The sequence below is a fragment of the Nicotiana tabacum genome, chromosome 11, assembly GCF_000715075.1.
Source record: "Nicotiana tabacum cultivar K326 chromosome 11, ASM71507v2, whole genome shotgun sequence".
Taxonomy (NCBI): Eukaryota; Viridiplantae; Streptophyta; class Magnoliopsida; order Solanales; family Solanaceae; genus Nicotiana; species Nicotiana tabacum.
Window position 1 is genome coordinate 163,089,497 of NC_134090.1, and position 22,860 is coordinate 163,112,356.

At 35.5% G+C, this 22,860-nt stretch overlaps 2 protein-coding genes and 1 non-coding gene across 4 annotated transcripts; 2 read left to right on the forward strand and 1 right to left on the reverse strand.

Moving 5' to 3' along the window:
• The first annotated feature begins 1,886 nt into the window (after positions 1-1,886).
• LOC107825010 (tRNA threonylcarbamoyladenosine dehydratase-like) lies at positions 1,887-12,256 on the forward strand. Of its 2 annotated transcripts, none has more exons than XR_001656977.2 (11): positions 1,887-2,064; positions 2,787-2,830; positions 3,769-3,847; positions 4,632-4,779; positions 5,805-6,017; positions 6,772-6,906; positions 7,550-7,684; positions 7,872-8,087; positions 9,411-9,531; positions 11,270-11,327; positions 11,586-12,256. XR_001656977.2 is itself a non-coding variant. In XM_016651835.2 (11 exons), the coding sequence occupies exons 1-11, from the start codon at positions 1,952-1,954 to the stop codon at positions 11,694-11,696; spliced, it is 1,377 nt and encodes a 458-aa protein (XP_016507321.1). In that variant the 5' UTR covers positions 1,890-1,951; the 3' UTR covers positions 11,697-12,256. The 2 variants fall into 2 exon arrangements, 1 of the variants encoding a protein (XP_016507321.1); XM_016651835.2 differs by having other exon boundaries at positions 1,890-2,064; positions 9,407-9,531.
• A 5,201-nt stretch (positions 12,257-17,457) lies between these two features.
• Positions 17,458-17,617, reverse strand: LOC142166744 (U1 spliceosomal RNA). Its single transcript, XR_012697126.1, has one exon. It is a non-coding gene; the product is annotated as a U1 spliceosomal RNA (small nuclear RNA).
• Positions 17,618-18,022: 405 nt separating this feature from the next.
• Positions 18,023-19,010, forward strand: LOC142166113 (uncharacterized). Its single transcript, XM_075224531.1, has 3 exons — positions 18,023-18,217; positions 18,270-18,395; positions 18,483-19,010. Exons 1-3 carry the CDS (start codon positions 18,023-18,025, stop codon positions 19,008-19,010), a joined length of 849 nt encoding a protein of 282 aa, XP_075080632.1.
• The last annotated feature ends 3,850 nt before the right edge of the window (positions 19,011-22,860 follow it).

Here is a 22,860-nt window from a genome sequence, read left to right on the forward strand (position 1 = left end):
GTTCAAGTTAATATGGCTGATTTGTTTATCATATCTCTACCAAAGATTTTTTGAAGATGATGCACAAGATTGGAATGCAAATGCTTAAAGATGTGAATTGATGCTCTCATCAGGGGGAGTTAATACGTGTTGTACTCTTTTTCACTTACAAGGTTTTGTCCCAATGGGTTTTCCTTGCAAGGTTTTTAACAAGGCAACCAAAAGGTGTATTGTTAGATATGTGTACTCTTTTTCCTTCTCTAGAATTTTTTTTCCACTGGATTTTATTTTAGTTAAGGTTTTAACAAGGCACATTATCTGCATTCAAGGGGGAGTATTATAAATAGAATTTTATTTATGGTGAATGTCTATATTTAGAGAGATTCTAAGGATTATTACTTGGTGGCTAAGTCATTCTTTCCCTATAAATAGAGAGTTCTATTCCATTGTAATTCATTTCAAAATCAATAAGAATTCTCTCCGTCTACTTTTTCCTACACTACTTTTCTTTTTCTTTTATTGTTTTATAACACATACCGTTTAATTTGAATAAATAGTGAGTCATAATTTTTTTTTTCGGTAGAAAAAGATAGTTTATTAACAACTAGTCGCGAGAGTTACAGTACATTGTCCTCCCATTGGGAGCAGACATATTTATACTAGTACTAGAACTATTACAGCCAAAAGATGTCATAGTAGAGTTTTCAAGCGTAGCCAAATTATTTAATTTAAAACAACAACATTGGTGGTATTGATCCTAGTAGTAGTGATCTTCCTTGTCTGCTTGGATTGCATTCGTTAGGAATTCTGGTATGGATGGATATACTTGAGAATAGTAGACATTGGCTTGCATAACTCCTTGTTGTGCTAGTTCTTGTGCTACTTGGTTTCCTTCTCGAAAGTTATGTTGGATCGGTGGATTCCCCAACCTTCTCCGCCAGTACCTGCAATTAGAGATTAGTGCATTATAGGATGGATAATTTGAAGTTTCAAGTAGGGCTGATATGAACGTTGAGTCCAGTTGTGATCGTTTGCTAGTTGCAGTCCATAGCATAATATTTGGAGTTCCATGAATAACGGAGTTGGACCATAATGGTTTGCTGAATCCTAGTATTCAATCCCCATTAGTATCTCTAAATACGCCCCCTATACCCCCTTGCTTAAATTTCCCTGCAAAAGCCCCGTCAATCCAATTTCTTTCTTCATTTAGTTACCAAATCAAGCTATAGTCATGCTAAATTCTTTCTATAGATTGACAAAAATGACGAAAACTTACATCTGTTGACATTGAGAAAGCATAAGAACCAAAATTGACCCATATTTTTGTTGTACTCAACTTCTTCTTTTTTCCCTTCAATTCTTTGTTGTGCTCAATATTTTTTATAAGTGCTTAAATTGACTCATCAACGAATTTATTCAATTCAATACGAGGAACTAGTAAAAATAGAACAAGTTTTTCCAAGGTATTTAACTTGTACCAATTGTTGATAAGTTTCAAACAAAAGTCTGCTTCTCCTTGGCTTTTTATTCTTCTTCTTCTTCTTGAAATTCGCGAGTCTGAAGTTCATATTAAAGTGGCTAAATTATAAAACATTATAAGTTTCGGCTATGCCTTAAATATGATGGCTATTATGTACTTTTTATCCTTAACTGTGAAAATAACACGGGCTAGCCAGTTTTCGGACTAGAAATCCTATATATTACACTGCAACTCCGGTAATGCTGGAATATTTTTGGGATTTTGAACATTATTTTCGTTCGGATTTATTTTTACATAAAAAGTGACTAAATTTTGATTACTTTTGAAACTGTGGCTATTTTTTAATTTTTACCCTCCATAACTGCCCCTATAAGCCCATTTTTTCGGCCCAATTGGGCTTTTCGGGTCATCCTCCCTCTTGGTTCAAATCATTCTCAGAGGTTTAACCTAAAACCCAACTGAGCTTTACTTTTGGCGACCGGAAGAGTGAAAATGGAAGAGAAAGTGAAGATTTTAGCAATTATAGGAGCTGGAGCTGTACTGGGTTCTGCTGCTACACTCGCTATTTCCAAGCTTCTTTCCAATCCAATGCCAATAAACAACCAGTAATTACTAAACCATAGGGATTAAAGAATCATATTTAACTTCTTCAATATTTTTATTTATCATTTTATGTGTAGACAAAAAAGCAAACACACACACACACACACATACACACACTACATTTCGCTCCTAGTGTGTGTGTGTTGGAAGCTTTTGAAAATATAGTATGTTTTTATACCAAGTACTTCTAGTACTTTTTATTTTCTACTATTATTGTTATTTTCACTTTTACTTTATTTTGGTAACGATGATGATATGAGTTGAGTTCTCAGAAAGAAATAAGGATTTATATTGCCAACCCCAACTTGTTTGGGACGGAGGCTTAGTTGTTCTTGTTGTAAACTTGTAATTCCTCTAGTCTTTCTTTCTTAAACTATGTGGCCAGTCAAACACCGCTATATTTTATTTTTCTTATCCCTTTTATTATATAGTATTGACATGAGATAAGTTTAAATGGAGTAACATAGTCAATAAGGATTCGACAGTGACACCAACTTGTTTGGGAATGAAGCCTGGTTATTGTTGTACAAAGTCGGGGTATATTGTCAAAATATAGTGGATATAGTTGTACTTTTCACTTTGACAAAGAGGGGATTTTCTGGCGACTGATGGAGTTAGAATTTTCTTAACATATATATTAAATATCTTGTGCATGACTGCATGGTCTTTTCTAATGTAAAAGTTGAGAGTTGAAGCTTGATGACTATAAACTTTTGTTTTGCAGAAGTGTCGGAAAAGAGTATATAAGTGAGGCAGTAAATTCAAATGGTATGTTTCTGTCCTCTTTGGTTTAACCTCGATACTAGTCTAGTATTTTCTCTTAGGGGGGTTTGAATTTCTTGGCTTCTTCTATGTTTGCAGCATTGTAACTTGAGGGGGAAGAAAAATAAGAAACCCGCAACTCAATTTTGTTATAATTTTAGACGTTGCTTGTTCAATAGATTACAAAGATGTCTGGTTATTAAAAAAAATAGATTACAAAGATATTTGTCAATTTTAAATTTCTAGTAGATTCTTGATGTATCTGCTTATATTAAGAAGAGAAAGAAAAGTTCGACCTGGGCTTTAATCACATTGTCGTCTCATTAACTCGATAACTTAAAACATTCAACTTTATACTCTAACTTCATATGATTAGGCTTTGATGATTTTTGCCTTTTCCATTAAACTAGTTTTCGATCAAAGAAGATATATTTTATTGTTAAAGGTAATTTTATTGATAGCATTATGGTATGATGTGCTCAAAAGATCAATCATGGCCTCTGTACCATTTGCAATTGCCATGTTACACCAAAAAGGAGTAGAGAAATACATCTATACTTAATTCTAATTACATATTCACTTTTACTTTTTAAATTCTTGCGTTTTTTTCCTTCCAAATGATCCACCAGACAACAGCAGGAAGTGAGTTCCATATTGTCAATTAAAGAAAATACAAAGAATGGATTTTCCGTTATCAAAACTCTTTTCACTGAATGCCTGTTCTTCAATACAACAACAATAGCAACTACGTCTCAGCCCTAAATAAGTTGCGAGATGACATTATTGATTTAAAGCTTTGATGATGTTGCTTTGTGGATTTCATGACATTTTCATCTTGTAATGATGATTTTGTTTTTCTTTTTGCCGTTTTTGTGTGTGGGAGAGGGTGGGTTGGGCCATATTTAGTTTGCTAAATCTTTTCTTTTGCTACTTGATATCACCAGAGCTTCCTCAATCCAAATATAATGGAATGGCTACTCCAAACCTGTTGACTGATGAAGTAGTTTCCGAACAACTAACCAGGTAAGTCATAAATTTTCCTTTTCGTTTGAATTATATATTAAGGATGGCCAAGCCAAGTAAATGACAGTTGCAGCTATAGAGAATAGCTTTTAGTCTCTTCTAAGAGCGGACAAGTGAAATATCATAGAAGAGACCGATATCCTTGCTGCTTAGAGGATAGGAAAAATAGCTCTAGAACATACATGATTTACCAAGAGAAACTTACCTTGCCATGTTTTGGCATTTTGCTCTGACCAAATTGAGGGAAAGAATGGGTTTAATGGTGAAATATTGCACAAAATATCCTTGCTCAGACTCAGAACTGAAAACAGAGGTCATTAAGTGCTTGTTTTGTTCTCAGTCATTGGTTTTCTTTAAGTGTATGATTCGCAAAGTAGGGGAAAATGAAGATATAGGGGTGCTGAGAATTAATTGTACTTTTCCTTATTCATCCTTAGATTTGATTCTTGAAGATATAAGATCTAATAAAATATTCATTTCAATTGATATAAATATTTAAAGAAGTATATATAGATCAAATTGTTTATGAACATAAGTGAGCTTGTAAGTTATCCAAGTTCAACTCGTTAAATATATGATCTCAAAGTTGAGCTTGAGATCAACTCGTATGATCAACAAAAGAAGCTGAATAAGCCCAGTCTTCGATGAACAAGACAGCTCATTTGCAGCTTTACACATCCATGCAAGACTTTGTTTCCGTTTGGGCCATTTCACTAATGGAAGTTAGTGACGGTGACACTTGCATTTCTGCTCTTATTTTTGTACTCTTTTCTGGTCTCTTTAGGAATATACAGTTCTTTGGTCTTGAAGCTCAACAGAAAGTCACTGCATCATATGTTGTGGTAATCGGTCTAGGAGGAGTTGGAAGTCATGCTGCATCCATGCTTCTGAGGTCAGGGGTTGGACGGCTACTCCTTGTGGACTTCGACCAGGTATTGTCTTTACGTGCCATTTGATTCACTTATGTATTACTCTGCTGTGATCTCTTGCCAGTTACATTCCTTTGGCAGAGAAAATTCTATATATCCATGTGTTTAATTCATTCCTTATCCTGTTTCATTTTATAACATTCCGTTCCTCTTTACACCATTCCTTATTCTTTGAAGCAGGATGAAAGTCAATAAACATGAAATTTCAGATTTCAATTCACCTTTTTCCTTCATTCCTTAGCCTGAAATCTGGAGATGCGGCATATAGTTTATAAATTACAAGAACAATATTCCTAGAGACTTGGACACTGCAATTATTATTATAATGAGAAGTGTAAGCCAAAAATTGTGTTCCATAATATTATACCTGATCGTTGGATCCTTGAAGTTAAACTTCTTGGTCAATTGTGCACGACTGTAAGAGGGGGGAATTGAGTGTGCCATCTGCTCATGTAGATATTCTGTTTCGTTTCCATGTAACTTGATCTATAGGGATGGTATGGGCATTGGCATTAATTTGGGTCTGCAATATTGATAGTTCTAGATTGGGAAACACGGTAGCTGTTTCTTGAAGTAATGTGTAAGTGGGATCTAATTGAGTCTTTTACGTAGCTGCTATGCTCCCTTATAGATCTTCATGTTGGTTTAAAACATGATTTGGATGTCTGAATATATGTCCAACTTGCATTTTGCAATGCAACAAAATTACAGAGGTTTTGGAGTCCATGGGATATTGCATATGGTACTGAGTTATTAAAATCATTGCACTACATTTATTTGCTACCATCCACTGGATGTTTATCATTGAATTCCGTTACTTTATCCAACAAAATAAATAAGTAAAAGAAAAGAAAAAAAAAGTCTTTGGGCCCGGGAAAGATGAGTCTGAAGGATGAATGGTTTCTCCTCCATGCAATTGAAGGGTCATTCCTGTTGTATGTGGACATGATTTGCTCTAGTATATAAGCTTCATACAAGAAATGTCGTCTATGTTTCCAAAAATCTGATATCTGCTAATTATATTGAAGGTGACAGTCTCCTCATTAAATAGACATGCTGTTGCCACAAGGGAAGATGTTGGTACCCCAAAAGCCCTATGCCTTAAGAAGCACTTCCAATCAATTTTCCCGGAGTGCCATATAAATGCAAAAGTTATCTTATATGATTCATTGTCCGAAGAAGAAATTCTGTCTGGCCACCCTGACTTTGTCCTTGATTGTATTGATAATATCGACACAAAGGTAGGTTTGTTTATGTTTTCTTTCAATCTTTGTTGCTACTGCTCCTTTCGAGTAGCAATTTCTATCTTTGCTGAAAGTGAAGTGATTGTTAAATTACAGTTTTTCCATTACTGGCCTATTATGAGACTTTGAAAACCTGCTGGTGGATAGAATGATTTCTCAGTTCTAGAGTTGTATTGCCCCCTTTCCGAGGCTGCGTCAATTTTCTTCTTATTCTTCTTTTTTTTTGGTCTTCATCACCCTTTTTTCCCTTTTTGGTGGGGTGGGGGGGGGGGGGCGCTGATGAATTTTTCTTTCCATGATTTCTGAAAATTTTAAAACATTGTAGACAACTAATAAGTTTGATCTTAATGTTCCTTCTTCTGTGGGAACGCTTTTCTATTAATTGATTTTTCAGAGTGCAATTACAGTCCACTAACAATTTGGAACCTTATTGGAATTGTAGCAGTCTCATTACTCATTAGGACTGAATCGTATGATCCCCATTAAACCAGAAGTGTCTTTTATGCTATCTTCATGACGAATTCTTGACAAGAGATCCAGAATAAGAGCTTTGCGCTTATGAAATATTTGTTTATGTAGTTTACAGTGGACATGGTTATTTTCTATCTCTTCTGTCTTAGTAAGTATTTGAGAAAATAATTGCATGATGCATAGTATGCTGTTTTAGTTCTTGTTTCTAATTAGTTATGGCTCTATATAATACCTTTTGAATCTTTTTCAGTTAGAAACTTCTGCTATATATACTTTGTAGGTGGCACTTCTTGCTGCATGTGTTCGAAGAGGTTTGAAAGTTTTATCTGCAACAGGAGCTGGCGCAAGGGCTGATCCAACAAGAATTCGTGTGGCTGACTTAAGAGAGTCCACCAATGACCCTCTATCTCGAGCTGTAATTAATTCTCTGGAATTCTTTTCATGCTATACATGCAGCATCCAAAATTTTCAGATTTTTAGTTCCATTCTATAACTGATTCATTTTTTTATAAATTGAAATGACGCCCTTTATCCACCACATTATATAACAGATAATTTTGGCTTCAAACTCTCTTGGTTGGAGATGAGAACAGATGGCCCATCTTCCAAACACCGTCCATCTTATGGAATCACTTGGCTTACCGGATATCACTAAAAAACCTTCTATAACTCTATGTTTGAGGACATCAATCTCTCCAGTAGCAAGACTATTTCTCCATATATGGAATATATTTTTAAGTCTATAACGATAGTCTACCCTGATATTTTATTTGCTTGAAAGCCGATAAACTATAAAAACTGAATTTTGCATTTATTACCAGGGCTACAGGCTGTCAACTGCATTGTGTCAACAGAATCTTCAACTACTTTTTAAAGTTCGTAGTAAACTCTTTAAAATGGAAGAGTTATAAGCTCAATACTGGTGTTATATGTTCAGGGATATTCGGAATCACGGCTGGACCATGCATAATAAATGGAAAATAATGTTTTTAGTATTATCCAATTTTATTTTTTTGGTTTACTTTTATTGAGTTGAATTTGAAAAACTAATTGAGCAGGTAAGACATCGTTTGAGAAAAGATCATGGTATTGATGGTGGTATTCCTGTGGTATTTTCTTTAGAGAAACCCAAGGCGAAACTGCTTCCCTTTAAAGGGCCAAGTGGAGAAGAAGAAAATCCTTCAGATTATCAAGTAAGAATTGACTTTGAAGTGCTAATTTTAGCAATTGCTATAATAAAGTTAAGAGAAAGATACATTTCAGAAAACTTTAAACCATATAAGTAAAGTCACTCTCTTTTCTAAATGTTACTTAATATTCCTCTCTTGTTCTGAAAGAATCTCTCATTTAACATTTTTAAATTTGCAATATGGATATCAGATAGTGCCTGGATTTAGGGTCCGCATCATTCCAGTTCTGGGGACTATACCTGCAATTTTTGGGCAAGTCATGGCTTCCTATGTTGCGACTCAACTAGCTGGATTGCAAGTCCAGATGGAGCCAGTGGTGAACTTTGATACGGATCACTACCGAATCCTCCATCAACGTCTAATTGAGCATGAAGAGTTGCTATATGGCACATCCATGCAAGTGGAGGTACTCAGTCCTGAACTTGCACTGTCTACTTTCTTGCTTGAGTCATTGAGTTAGGAGCTGCAAGGATAATTTTCTGATTATTCTTTTTTTTATGGGACATTATTTATCGAGGCAAATATCACTATTTTATATTAAAGGAATTAATCTGCAGACTGACAGCACTAAAAACAGAACCTATTGTTAAAGGGTGAGAAATTTAGTTTCTATAAGCTCATGCACGGGTTTTTTTCCGTCTGGAGGGTCACAGTATGCCTGATCTATTTTTGTCTTAGCAATGGAGTAGGCAAGGCTAGTGTGTATTGTGGTGCATTATCTAATCCGGTGGAGGCCGCATGATTTTATTTTAGGTTGTCCCCTCCTCCACCCTTGACCAGAAAAAAAGGAGCATTATATATTAAAGCCTCATATAAGGCATCAACTCTCATTTGGATGAGGGCTGCCTGTAGCAATGGATCTCCTCAACTTCCACTTGATCTGATCTTGTTTCCTTTGTTGCTTGCGAATAGCCATCTATCTTTTTAAGATAATAGATATTATCCAATGAGGAGTGTGCCTCTCTGTTATATGCTTCTTTGAATCTATATGCGTAATAAATCGAGGCTCATTCTAACAGCAGAAATGTCAAATTGAAAATGTGCTCCTATCAGTAAGTCATTACCTATAAATATGTACAATAGAGTTTTCTCTATTCTTCTGCTCCATCTTGGTGTCTCTCTTGTACTTTAATATATTAACTTTTAGCAATAAAAAGAAAAGAAGTGTAAGATGGAACTGCAGGAAATGATAGAAGTTCTTAAGGTAGTAATGAAGGTATCTGTAGCGTGATGACTATGATTTGCAGTAATCTCAGTCATGGTCATGTCTTAGTTGTGGGATTGGTCACGATGGTTGAACTTAAGTACCACTCTTTGACCAAAATGACGATAGCAACATTTTCTGAATATCGTCGTACGCATTGGTAATGGATTTGGAAGTAACCATGATGCTGTTTTGAAATGGTCAAAGATAAATTTTTTCACCCTATTGAGCATGCATGAAACCTAGTTTTATTATATAAATATAAATGAAGATGCTGAATTCTTTCTGCCAAAATATGAGCAATAGTTGGATGGCACATCTGAATATATTGAGTTTGTCTTTGTAGTTTTTTGATCTGTGAAATAGAATTATATTCATTTTCCAATTTTCTTTTGCATGCTATTTCAGTTTTTGTTATTCAGCGTTATGAAACACATTTGCGTCCCATCACATTGCCGCATGTATCAGGCTGCTTATACTGCATTTATTGTACATTCATCCTTGTTTTATCACTCTTTAAGGTAGATGTTGAAGAAGTTATGTACATTGCCAAAGAGTTGTGGCATGGGAGAAGTGCAAGGGACCTATCTATTAAAGATGTTGGGCGTGCAATGTGGCGTTCTGTGAATGAGTTAATGCTTGTGAGGTATGTCTGCTAAGCTTAATATGATGGAATGAACATGTATTCTCACTTCACTATCAACCAGAAGATCTTTTAAACTACGACGAAAAAGATTGCCTTTCATTTTTTTACAAGGTAAAATTTTACTGGTAATTTGGGGCAATGAAATCCCATATATAAGTAGTATACCAGAAGTAGAGAACCTGTGCAACAAGAAGTTTCTCTAAAAAGGCACCCAATAATCCATATGCCTCATCACTTTTACACTGTGAAATATGGTATGTGCATGATTATGGATGATATAAGTTGCCACATCACTATTATAGGCAAAATACATAAGTTACCCCCCGAACTATGACCCAAATCCCTGTTACACACTTTCTAGGAATGAATATTATTTTACACACCCAACCTTTCTAAAGTGTATCTAATACACACTGCTTTGCCCACGTGGATAGTGCGTGTTTTTCCTAACAAATGAGTCGCGTGAACAGAAGAATTTTGTGTCAGATGTCAATTTTTTTTTAGTTTTTTAAAATTTTAAATTGAGTCATCTTCTTCCTTTTTAAAAATTCTGCCATAGCTACTCCTTGAGCTCCACCACCCGATCTCCTTCTTCTCAAATAGATATACCACGATTTCTTATATCTCTTCTCGTTGTAGAGAAGCTTAACTTGAGCTTTACCCATGGCGAAGTCAAATTTTTAGGAAGCGAGAATTTTCCGAAATTTTTTCCAACCATTAAAGCTTAGCTCAAGATTTTGCACATTCTTTAATTTTATTAATGGATGATTTTTTAAATAGTTGACTTGTGGCGATGGCAGTTAATGGCGGTCGAACTTTTACCGAAGTGAAATGAAAAATGAGTTGGATCTGGGCTCAAAAATTTTGATTCAATTTCAGCGGAAAAGATGGAGTTTTGGGTGTGTTTTTCTGGTGATTTTTGTTAATTAATGGTGGCTTTGTTATTAAGTAAAAGGTGGAGGAAGAAGCTATGGTGTTTGATGGTGAGAGAGGAGAAAGACAGCCATGGTAGTTTAGATGAGGAAGATGAGGGGTATAATTGTAATTTAATTTTTTTATTTTTTATTTTTAAAAAGGGCACGTGTCACTGTTTGATTGGTGCGTGATATTGCACATATTTTGAAAAACTGGTTAAGAAAAAAATGGTGTCTTAGATACACTTTGGAAAGGGTGGGTGTGTAAAGTAATATTCGTTCCTGGAAAGTGTGTAACAGGGATTTGGGTCATAGTTCGGGTGGCAACTTATGTATTTTGCCCACTATTATACTCTGTGAAATATGATATGCATGATTATGGAGGATATAATATGTCAAGTTCTTCTATTGATGTGCTGGAATCCATTAGTCTAATATAAGATCATCACAATATTTCTTCTTTTGTTTCACGAGTAATTAATGTTTTTTCACACAACTGAAAATGTGAAATCCTGAATATAAGAGGCACACTAGTCAGTGGACACCACAAAAGTAAATTTTTCCCACAAATATTATCCACTTATCCATACAAGTTTATGCATATTATTCATTAATCCACTCAAAGCTGCTATCGTTTAACTTCCATCTAATGTAGAAGAAGGATGACATATTTTCACCCAATATAATTCATGGTCTGTCACTTCAGAGAATTTCTTAAGTATCATTTTGTATGTAGTGATCGTCATAGCTATTTAAGTTTAGCAATGTCTCTGGCTTTCTGCCTCTCAACTCATAATACATTGCTTGTTTTGACATCCTTTTAGGTGGGACCAAACAAAGCCAGCTTCTGTGTCGAATCTAATCCTTCTAAGATTCAAAGAGGTACTTTCTAGATCATATTCGCTTCATTTGTAGGTGGAGGCTCTGATGAAACGTGCATCCAATCATTTTTTTCTGTTGGACTAAAGCATTAAAGATGCGATCTTACGACCAAGTTGTCAAACTTAACATCAAGTATTGCACAAATTGACTTCTGTAAATGGATACACAAAGGGGTGGTTGATTTTTAACGAAACTATTGTTATTTAGCTGCATCAGAAACTGTAGTAAGGTCTTCCTCATGCTATTCTTTGTTTGAAGGCTGATGAACACGAGTTGAAGTCACTGGAAAATATAAAGGAAGAAGAACCAGAATTTTTTGCTAGGGTAACATCTGTGCTTAAGCGAGCAGAATTGGAGTTTGGGTTCTAAGACAGGCACAGTTATCCAATCTGCTACAAGAGCAGTTTTGATCTACAGATTCATTTCCGATATTTATGCTCAAACAGGTGCAACGTTTTAGTCGGCTCCCTTTTGGCAGCAAGTTCCAGTATAATCACAATGCCCATGAATGTCAATGGAGCACAATTTTTTTCAGAGGTGCATTAGGATGGTACAGGAAACCTGAAAATTATACACAAGTGAAATTCAAAAGCTGTTTGAAGTGAAAATCTTCAAGGTTGAAAGTCTTGGCTTCTTTCTTGATGGTGTTTAGAATATTTCAAGGAGCAAATAACTTGAAGTAGCTGAACACTCGGACAGGGATTTCTTTTTGTTGTTTGTTGGGGGGGGGGGGGTGCCAATTTTAATTTGTGTAGTAATTATTAGGCTGGTACAATAGACCCTTGTGGTCTGGCTCTTCCCCGGATCCCGCACATAGCAGGAGCTGAGTGCACCAGACTGCCTCTTTTTTATTTTTATTTTTGTCGATTCCCATCAGAGTACAAATGTTATTTACCCCACTTTCTTGTCACACATGTTCCTTGCATTCCATTCTTCCTTTTTTCAAGATTTATTCAAAAAAGAATTCAGTACTTTTTGATCGTGAATATCTAAATTGTTCTTTTAAATCATGACTCTTTAACAAAGCCTAGTGATGATTGATCAGTGCACCGCAAAGGAACAGGAAATGCTCAACAGCCATTTGGACGTCATTCATCAAGTTCGTGAGATATTGTTGTCAAACCCAAAATTAAAAGGAGAAATAAAGCACCTCGAAATCCTTCTAACAATAGTACCTATTTGGTATTTAAGACAAATATGTTATGAAGGACCCTCTAGCTTGTTTCATATAGTTCATGTGCTAACTTTAGTCTATGGTTTTTGGCAAGAACATGTGATTGTTGAATGCCAATTAATATGAAGAAAGCTGTCATTTTGCCTCTTAATAGTTTTTTTTGGTTAAGAGTATAGATCAACTTTTTGTTTGTCTCAATCATTTTTGAGCTTAAGGACCGCATTAAAGCAACTCCATTTCGAAAAGCATAAGCTAGTATTCAGGGAGAAATTCAAAAATAGCCAGATTTACAGGTGGTCATTGAAAAATAGCCCGTGCTATATTTACTAGTATTCATGAACTGTTCTACTTCTCATGAATTATATGAAAAGAAAAGAAAACACTTCATACAAGGTGTTATGAAGAAGAATCATAAAAGATTTGAATTTTGCAATGTAAAATGACCATAAAGAAAATGGAACCAATAGAGAATTCTTAACAATTTTATAGAGAATGCTTAATAATTATTGAGGAAGCTAGAAATAAAATTAATATAAAGAGGGCATATGGTGAATTCTTTCAAATACAACAATAACAACAACATCTCAGTGTAATTCCACAAGTGAGATTTGGGGAGGGTAATATGTACGCAGACCTTACCCCTACCCCGAGGGGCAGAGAGGCTGTTTCCAGGAGACCCTCGGCTCAAGAGAGCAACAAGAGACAATATATTAGTACTATCAATAGACTCATAATAAATAACATAAAATAAAAAATAACAACAATATAAGAAATATAGGAAATACGAAAAGGATGGAGAAAAGGATGTAAGGTATACTAATATCCAACAGATACAACCCTGCATCAGTAGCTGATCAGTAGCATCCTAAGACTAATTCCTAAATGGATAGTCTCACTCTAGTGCGATGTAGTAATATTCACAAACTACCCTCTAACCTACAACTTTAATGATCGACCTCCACAATTCCCTGTTAAAGGGCCATGTCCTCAAAAATCCTAAGTCGTGCCATGTCCTGCCTGATCACCTCCCCCTAATACTTCTTAGGTCTCCTTCTACCTCTCCTCGTGCCCACCACAGCCAGTCGCTCACACCTCCTCACTGATGCATCAATGCTCTTCCTCTGAATGTGCCCCAACCATCTGAGTCTTGCTTCCCGCATCTTGTCCTCCATGGGGGCCACACCTACCTTCTCTCGAATATCTTCATTCCTAATCTTGTCCATCCTTGTATGCCCGCACATCCACCTCATCATCCTCATCTCTGCTACTTTTATCTTGTGGATGTGTGAATTTTTAACCGGCCAACACTCGGCCCCATACAACATAGTAGACCTAACCACTGCTCTATAAAACTTACCTTTTAGTAACGGTGGCACTTTCTTGTCACACAAGACTCCCGTTGCTAACCTCCACTTCATCCACCCCACCCCTATACGATGTGTGACATCCTCGTCGATCTCCCCGGTCCCCTGAATAACTGACCCAAGGTAGTTGAAACTACCCCTCTTAGGGATGACTTGAGAGTCGAGCCTCACTTCCACTCCTGCTTCCGTCGGCTCGGCCCCAAATTTGCACTCGAGGTATTCCGTCTTCGTCCTGCTCAGCCTGAAACCTTTAGACTCAAGGGCATGTCTCCAAACCTCTAGCCTCTCATTGATGCCGCGTCGTGTCTCGTCAATTAGGACTATGTCATCAGCAAATAGCATGCACCATGGCACCTCCCCTTGAATATGATATGTTATGGTATCCATCATAAGGGCAAATAGGAAAGGGCTGAACGCAGACCCTTGGTGCAACTCCGTAATAATCGAAAAATGGTCGGAGTTGCCTCCTACTGTCCTAACTTGAGTCTTAGATCTATCATACAAGTCTTTAATCACCCTAATCTAGTCAACCGGGACCCCTTTAACCTCTAGGCATCTCCATAGGACCTCCCTAGGAACCCTGTCGTACGCTTTTTCTAGATCGATAAACACCATGTGGAGATCCTTCTTCTTATCCCTGTATTGTTCCATCATCTTCCTAATAAGGTGGATAGCTTCTGTGGTAGATTGCCCCGGTATGAACCCGAACTGGTTATCTAAAACAGACACTGTCCTTTGCGCTCTCATTTCTACCACTCTCTCCCAGACTTTCATGGTATGACTCAGTAAATTCTAACATTTTTACACATCTACATAAATTCTTTTTTCAAATGTTTCCTATCAAATAATGTACTCAATAGAATAAATAGTGTGTATATCCACTAATCCGACAAATTCTAATTACTCTATATTAAGTACCTTTACATTGATTGGTATGAGTGGACGAGTGGTCCACTACATGTTTATACTCTATACTACTCAATGAAAAATCGATTATATTTATTCATACTACCGGGGCTGAGCTAGAAGACTACCTAGAGGTTCGGCTGAGTCTAATAACTTTAAATCAAATCTTATATTTATATTAGAAATCAACTAAATATAGATTACATTCGAAACTCCCATAAAATTCAAATCTTGTCTACACATTGTGAACTGTCAACCCCTCCCCATTTTGGAGGGGGTGCTCTTGAAGTAGAAGGATAAGATTGCATAAAATGCCATTATATATGAAAATAGGTTGATATAGAGTAAATAATTAATGTGGTCCAAAGCAGCCAGGAAATATAAGCGTGGACAACCTATTTGTTAAAATAAATGAAGACTAAGCAGTAATGGTTGATGTTGACATGCATTCTGCTACATATAATTATTTTCTCTTTTTATTTTAATTATATGATAATGTTCGATTGAATAATAGATTGAAATATTAATTTACCTTATATATTATACTAGTGCGTGCTAATGGAAGAAAATTTTAACATATATAATAACAGAATTTTGAATAGTTAGATAAATTTTACGTCCTATAAAGTGTGAAAGTAGTATAACATTATTGATGAAATGATAATAAATATTTGGAATGTTCCAAAAATGAAACCCTAAACAAAATTGGAACCCTTAATTGTGAAAGCAGTCTAAAAAAAATTTCATTAGTTGCATAAACCAATCTTAACAATGTGACAATATAAATTAGATGTTGTATCTTAAACCTCTTACTATTATTGGAGTACTATATACTGAAATCTTCAAATTCTCCAATATAATTAGCCGCTTGATATTTTGTATTTTGTTCTCTCGTTCAACTTCCAACTCCTATCTATAATCTATAATGTAGCATAATAACGACAAAAGTATTGTGCTATATTATTTTGATTTGTTTAGTATTTGTTTACCTTAAAATCTTTGACACCTATATACTAAGTTTTGCTAAGTTTTGGCAGTTTTTTCCCTAGACAATAGGGTCCCTACAATTGACCTAAAAAATGGAGTAAAACATGAGAAATTGTTCATTGAACATAGATAAAAGATGTGATAGAAGGGTGTAATAAAAAAATATTTTTGGTCATTATGTAATGTCATGAAATTATTAGACAATACCACAAACATTCTGCAAACATGTCTAAAATATATATATTAATTATGTAGCAGTCTTTATTCGCAGGATCAAATTATTTGTAGAAAGCAAGCACATGAATAACTTACAAGATTTTATTATTAAAATAGTTTTTGCAGTTGCTTCTTTTGCATATAAGTTAACGATGAAGCCAAACTCAGCATAGAATAATATGAAACTTAAGAAAATTCATTGACTTCTTCTGCTGGTTCAATGAATCAGTTTTCTTGAGCACATCCTCAAATTAATGTCGTCTTCATATTTCAAATTTTCTTGTTCACTATCACCTTTAGTCAATCTGATACTTTAAAGCTGAACTAGTTTATATATTCCTTATATGGGGGTTAGGGGAGGGAACCTTGTTTTGTTATTTTCAACCCGGTATTCAGTATTCATATCGAGGGCTCCTATTAATTCGGATTGGTGCTACGTAAGGCCTATTAAAGGGGAAAGCGCTTCCTATCAAGAATTTTTTTAGTTTTCAAGGCTTAAATCCGAGACATTTATTTAAGGGTGAAAAACCCTATCTATCGTGTTATAATCCTTGGTAGTAGGAAACCTAGAATACACATAGCTAAACGAATGATAAAAAATAAAAAAAAGTAATTTATTAAGCAACTAATAGATCATAAAATTAGTGACATGTTTAATCATGGATTTGCTGATTTAGCAGAACCCCATCTTTAAAGTAGAAAAGTATAGATAGAACTGGAAAATACATATTCCCTCCATTTTAATTTATCTGAACCTTTTCAGAATATAAAAGTTAAATTGATTAATTTTCGATGAATTCAGACGTATTGATCGATTCTTTAAGTTTTCAAAAATAAAATTTACATATTTAGAAACTACATAAATATTAAAGTACAATAAGTCCCAATAATTAATAATTTAAAATATTTAAAAACTATTTTAAAAAGATCATAATAAAAGAAAACCTTATTAGCTCCCAAATAATAATAATAAATTCACTCTTTTGAAATGAAATATACATTTTAGTTTTCAAAATTCACATTTTCAATGTAGAATTCTAATCGTCTAAATTTTAGATATGTCACCACTTAATATATAACACTAATGTACTTGGTATTTTCAGTGCATTCAGATCAAGATTTGGGATCTAATATTCAAACATAGAAATAGTGGTATTACTTGATTGATGTCTCCTATAAAGAAGGCACCAACTTGAATGGATACAAAATTGATTGACCTGTTACTGTTTAGTTGTTGCATGCATTAATTTTCAAATTCATTGATTGCACTGTTGAATCACAGCATTTTAGTGACATCTGGCCTCTTCAACTAATTTCCTAGTACTATAATTCAGTCATGATCCTAGATATTTTTTTCAAAATATAATAAATTCACTCTCCAACTACGGAAAATCCCACAAATTTCTCTACATATTGAGTTCAAGACACATTAATTTAAAAAATTAATTTCGAGAGTTTTTCAAACTTTTTTTAAAAAAATTGGCAGGGGCCGCACGAACGCAAACCTCCACTGTCACAGATTATGACATAGGCTCAATCACTTGAGTCAACCTTAGGCGAGCACCCCTCCAAAATGCAATAGAGGTCACATGCTTTGGTCGTGAGCCTTCTTGATCACCTATTGACTCCTTTCAGGTGAGTTTTTCAAACTCATTAATAAATTAGTATAAGAAAGAACACGATTACTGTAAAGAATATAGGTTAACCTTAGTTAGCTTAGCTTAACTGTAACTGTAGTTAGTTAACTTAACTGTGGTGTTAGTTAGTGATGTACAACTGTCCTTAGGTGGTTAGTTAGTTAAATATTGTAGCTTCTTCTTCTTTCTATTCTCAGTCGGTTATATCAATATACAGAAAGCATTGCTCTTCTCTGATTTTCTCTCTCAATTCTTAATCTCAATTTCTCTCTTTAGTTGCGTATTGTTAAATTCTTCATGGTATCAGAGCATTAATCGAGTGATTCTAGGGAATTTCTTCGCGGAATTGAAGATAGTTCGAGAGAATCTACTCAAGTTCAGAAGCTTTGAACCGTAATTTGTAGTCTATCAATGGCGATTCCTGAGAATTCGACCGATAATGCGAACAATGGAGATAATGCGAGCATCGGAGCGACACCTAGCTCGATTGTGTTAGATCATAATCATCCTCTTTACTTGCATGCGTCTAATGGTCCGGGATCAATGTCTGTGGGACTCATTTTGACAGGTATGGAAAATTACTCTCTCTGGAGTCGTGCAATGAAGGTAGCATTGTTAGGAAATAACAAAGTGTTTGGTTGATGGATCAACATCGAAGGAGGATTTTGGTCCAAATCTGGGAAGTCAGTGGGATTGGTGCAATGCAATTGTGACTTCATGGCTCATGAGCAATGTGAGCAGAGATTTGGTAACAGGAGTGCAATTTTCTTCGAATGCACAGAAGGTATAGGCTGCTTTCAAGGAGCGTTTTGACAAAGTGAATGCATCGAGATTGTATTACTTGCATAAGGAAATATCTACCTTAACACAGGGGATTTCATCAGTATCGATTTATTTTACCAAACTAAAAGATCTTTGGGCAGAATATGACTCAATACTGCCACCTCCTACATCAGCCACTGAGTATATTGAACAATTGGAGTATCAACGACTGCTACAATTTTTGATGGGATTGAATGATAACTTTGAGCAAGCAAGGAGTCAGATTCTATTAATGTCAAGTTTGCCATCTATAGATAAGGCTTATGCTATGGTAGTTCAGGAAGAAAGCAGGAAATCATTTACTGGTAGTACCTATGGGCAAACTAGACATAATGATCCTACTGCTTTGTTTACTGCCCAATCTATATCTAGACCAAGGAGAAACTATAGTTTAGAATGTGATTTTTGTCATTTGAAAGGCCATACTAGAAATGAATGTTATAAATTGATAAAGTGTGAATTTTGTAACAAGACAGGGCACTTGAAGGAGAACTGTTACAAGATTATTGGATATCCATCTGATTTCAAGCAGAAGAACAAAGCAAATGCAGTCATGATAGATGGAGCTGAACAGTAAGGAATGACAACTTCACCAACTACAAACATATATCAGCCAAGTAGCAATGCTGAACCAGCTCAATTTTTCACCAAAGAACAGTATAATCAGTTGTTGCAGTTGCTGAGCAAAGGTTCTACTGCAGGAGCTAGTGCAAACATGGCAGGTAAGTGTTTTTGTGGTAATGTAGCCATATGTGAGAACTTAGAACTTTGCAAATGGATAGTAGATACTGGTGCTACTAACCACATGACTGGTGATAAGAGTTTACTGAAAAATGAAACTTCAGTAGGAAATTTTGGGCAAGTGCAGTTACCTACTGGAGATTCAGCATCAATCTCACATGTGGGAGAGTGTCAACTCACTGGAAGTGATGTACTGAAAGATGTGTTATGTGTACTAGCTTTTAAGTTCAATCTCATGGCAGTCTCTAAAGTGACAGAAGATCTCAAATGCAGTGTTACTTTCTTTTCTAAATATTGTGTGTTTCAGGATCTCTTATCTGGGAGGGTGAAAGAGATTGGTAGAAAAGAAGAAGGTTTGTACATATTATCAGCAGCATTAGGGAAGACAATGAATAGAGCTTTTGTAGCAACTAGTAAATGAGGCATGAAGATATGGCACAAAAGGACATGACATGTTCCAATTCAAGTTCTCAGAAAGATTCCTAGTATACAACATTATAGTGGTAAAATAGATAATGACTCGCTGTCTAAGTGTGAAATTAGCTAGACAAACTAAATTACCTTTTCCAACTAGCACTAGTAGAAGTTTACATGTTTTTTATTTGATCCATATAGATATGTGGGGACCTTATAAGATTGCTACTCATAATGGCATGAAATATTTTCTTACATTGGTTGATGATTTTACCAGATGGACTTGGGTGTTTTTTATGAGACTTAAATTTGATGTTATTTTCTTACTCAGGAACTTTATTAGTATGATCAAAACACAGTTTGGGAAGCAAATTAAGGTGTTTAGATCAGACAATGGGAGTGAGTTTTTTAATAGTGCATGTAGTGGTTTGTTTCAAATGCATGAAATTGTTCATCAGAGCTCATGTCCAGATACTCCCCAACAGAATAAAGTTGTGGAAAGGAGACATAGGCATATACTTGAGACTGCTCGAGCAATCAGATTTCAAGGCCACTTACCTGTTAGATATTGGGGACATTGTATTGATGATGCTGTATATATAATCAATAGAATTCCCTCCTCTGTCCTGGGACATAAATCACCATATGAGTTACTTCTGGGTAAACCACCTTCATTGACACATTTAAAGGTAGTTGGATGTCTATGTTTTGCTACTAATCTGACAGGCCATGATAAATTTGCTCCTTGAGCTATGAGGCCAGTCTTCCTAGGATATGCTGCACATCAGAAAGGTTACAGACTTTTGGATTTGGAGAATAGAGTATTTTTTATAAGCAGAGATGTATTGTTCTATGAGGATATATTTCCTTTTCATTCGGCAGAAGAATCATCAGAATCATTATTCCTGGATATAACTCCAGTACCAAGACAAGATTTTGATGAAGAACCAAATGTAATAGTGGTTAGTTCTGCTACTGATACTCATATTGAGGGAACCAATATGCCATATTCTCCTACTCTGACTCCAGTTCTCTCAAATGAGCAGGACATCTCACATCCTGTTGAACATAACAGTGTGGATAGTCCTGGTGATTCTCTTATTTTACATCCTGTTGAAGAAACTAGAAAATCCACAAGAGTATCTAAGTCTCTCATATGGCTTAAGGATTATGTCAGAAATGACAAGAAAAGCTTTGCAAGTTTCTGCAAGTACCCTATTTCAGAGATGATTGAATATGAAGCTATTTCTTCAAACTATCAAAGCTATTTGGCAAATTTTTCAGTGGAGATGGAACCTACATCATATTCAGAGGCAGTAAGGACAAGAGATAGGTAGAGCCAATGTAGGCAGAAATCAAGGTCTTGGAGGATAATAAGACTTGGGAACTGGTATCCTTGCCGCAAGGACAAAAGGCAATAGGATGTAAGTGGGTTTATAAGATTAAATATAAGACATCAGGTGAAGTTGAAAGGTTCAAAGCTCGATTGGTGGATAAAGGGTATAATTAGAGAGGAGGCTTAGACTAAAGGTTAATGTTAGAAGTGTGTTGTCTATTGTAGCTTCAAGGTAGTGGTTTATTCATCAAATGGATGTTTACAATGCTTTCTTGCAAGGAGATTTATCTGAGGAGGTGTATATGGAAGTATCTCAAGTTTTCAATGGACCAAAGGCTAAACTCAGAGTTTGTAAACTACTTAAGTCCTTCTATGGACTTAAGCATGCATCTAGACAATGGAATCTCAAGCTCACATCAGCCTTGGTGGATGCTGGATTTCAACAGAGTCATTTAGATTATTCTCTATTGATCAAAAGGGCAGGAGATCACATGGTGGTTGTTCTCGTCTATGTTGATGATCTTCTTATCACTGGAGATAGTCCCATCATGATCCAACAGACTAAGGATGATTTACAAACTTCTTTTAAGATTAAAGACCTAGGAGAGCTTAAGTACTTCCTAGGCATAGAATTTGCACGAAATAGTGATGGTATATTAATGCATCAACGCAAGTATGCCCTAGAACTCATAGCTGAGTTGGGGCTCTTAGGCTCTAAACTTGTGTCCTGTCCTATGGAGCCAAATGTGAAGCTTACTACTGCTGAATTTGACACTCATACAAGTACTTCTGATGACACATTATTGACTGATCCAGGGCTATATCAAAGGCTTTTGGGAAAGCTTCTTTATTTGACTGTTACAAGGCCAGATATTTCTTTTGCTGTCCAAAGTTTGAGCCAATTCATGCATAGTCCTAAGGTCTCTCATATGGAAGTTGCACTCAAGGTGGTCAGATATATCAAAAATAGTCCTGTGTTGGGAGTTTTCTTGGCTGCTAAGTGTTTTGAATCACTTACAGCATTTTGTGATGCATATTGGGTTGCATGCCCCAACACACGAAAGTCAGTCACAGGTTATTTCGTTAAGCTTGGCTCTTCCTTGATTTCTTGGAAGTCTAAGAAGCAGTCCACTATTTCTAGAAGCTCAGCTGAATATCGCAGCTTAGCATCCACTGTTGCAGAAATTACATGGATTATTGGTTTACTCAAGGAGCTAGGAGTGGATCATAATTCCCCTGTGCCTATCTATAGTGATAGCAAATCAGTTCTTGTTATTGCTGTCAATCCTGTATTTCATGAACGTACGAAGCACATTGATATTGATTGTCATTTCATTCGTGAAAAGATTCAACATGGTCTTGTTTCCACTCTCTATTGTCCTACAGCTGAGCAAGAAGCTGATATACTCACAAAGGGACTTGGTCGACTTCAGCATTCATATTTGATGTCCAAGCTAGGTCTACTCAACATTTTTCCTAGTCCTAGCTTGAGGGAGGTGTAAAGAATATAGGTTAACCTTAGTTAGCTTAGCTTAACTGTAACTGTAGTTAGTTAACTTAACTGTGGTGTTAGTTAGTGATGTACAGATGTCCTTAAGTGGTTAGTCAGTTAAATACTGTAGCTTCTTCTTCTTTCTATTCTCAGTCGGTTATATCAATAAACAGAGCATTGCTCTTCTCTGATTTTCTCTCTCAATTTTTAATCTCAATTTCTCTCTTTAGCTGCGTATTGTTAAATTCTTCAATTACTTATACATGACATTTTCTTTTTTGATTTAATCATTTTTATCGAAAAGTCCTTAATTTTTAAAACTCAAATTTCAATTCTTTAATTAAGAGGGGAGAAATTTTGACTATTCATCGTATCCCTAGCTCGATAGTATTCGTGCCACTTATTACTAGCGAAATGAAATATAATACATTTCTATTTCCGGGC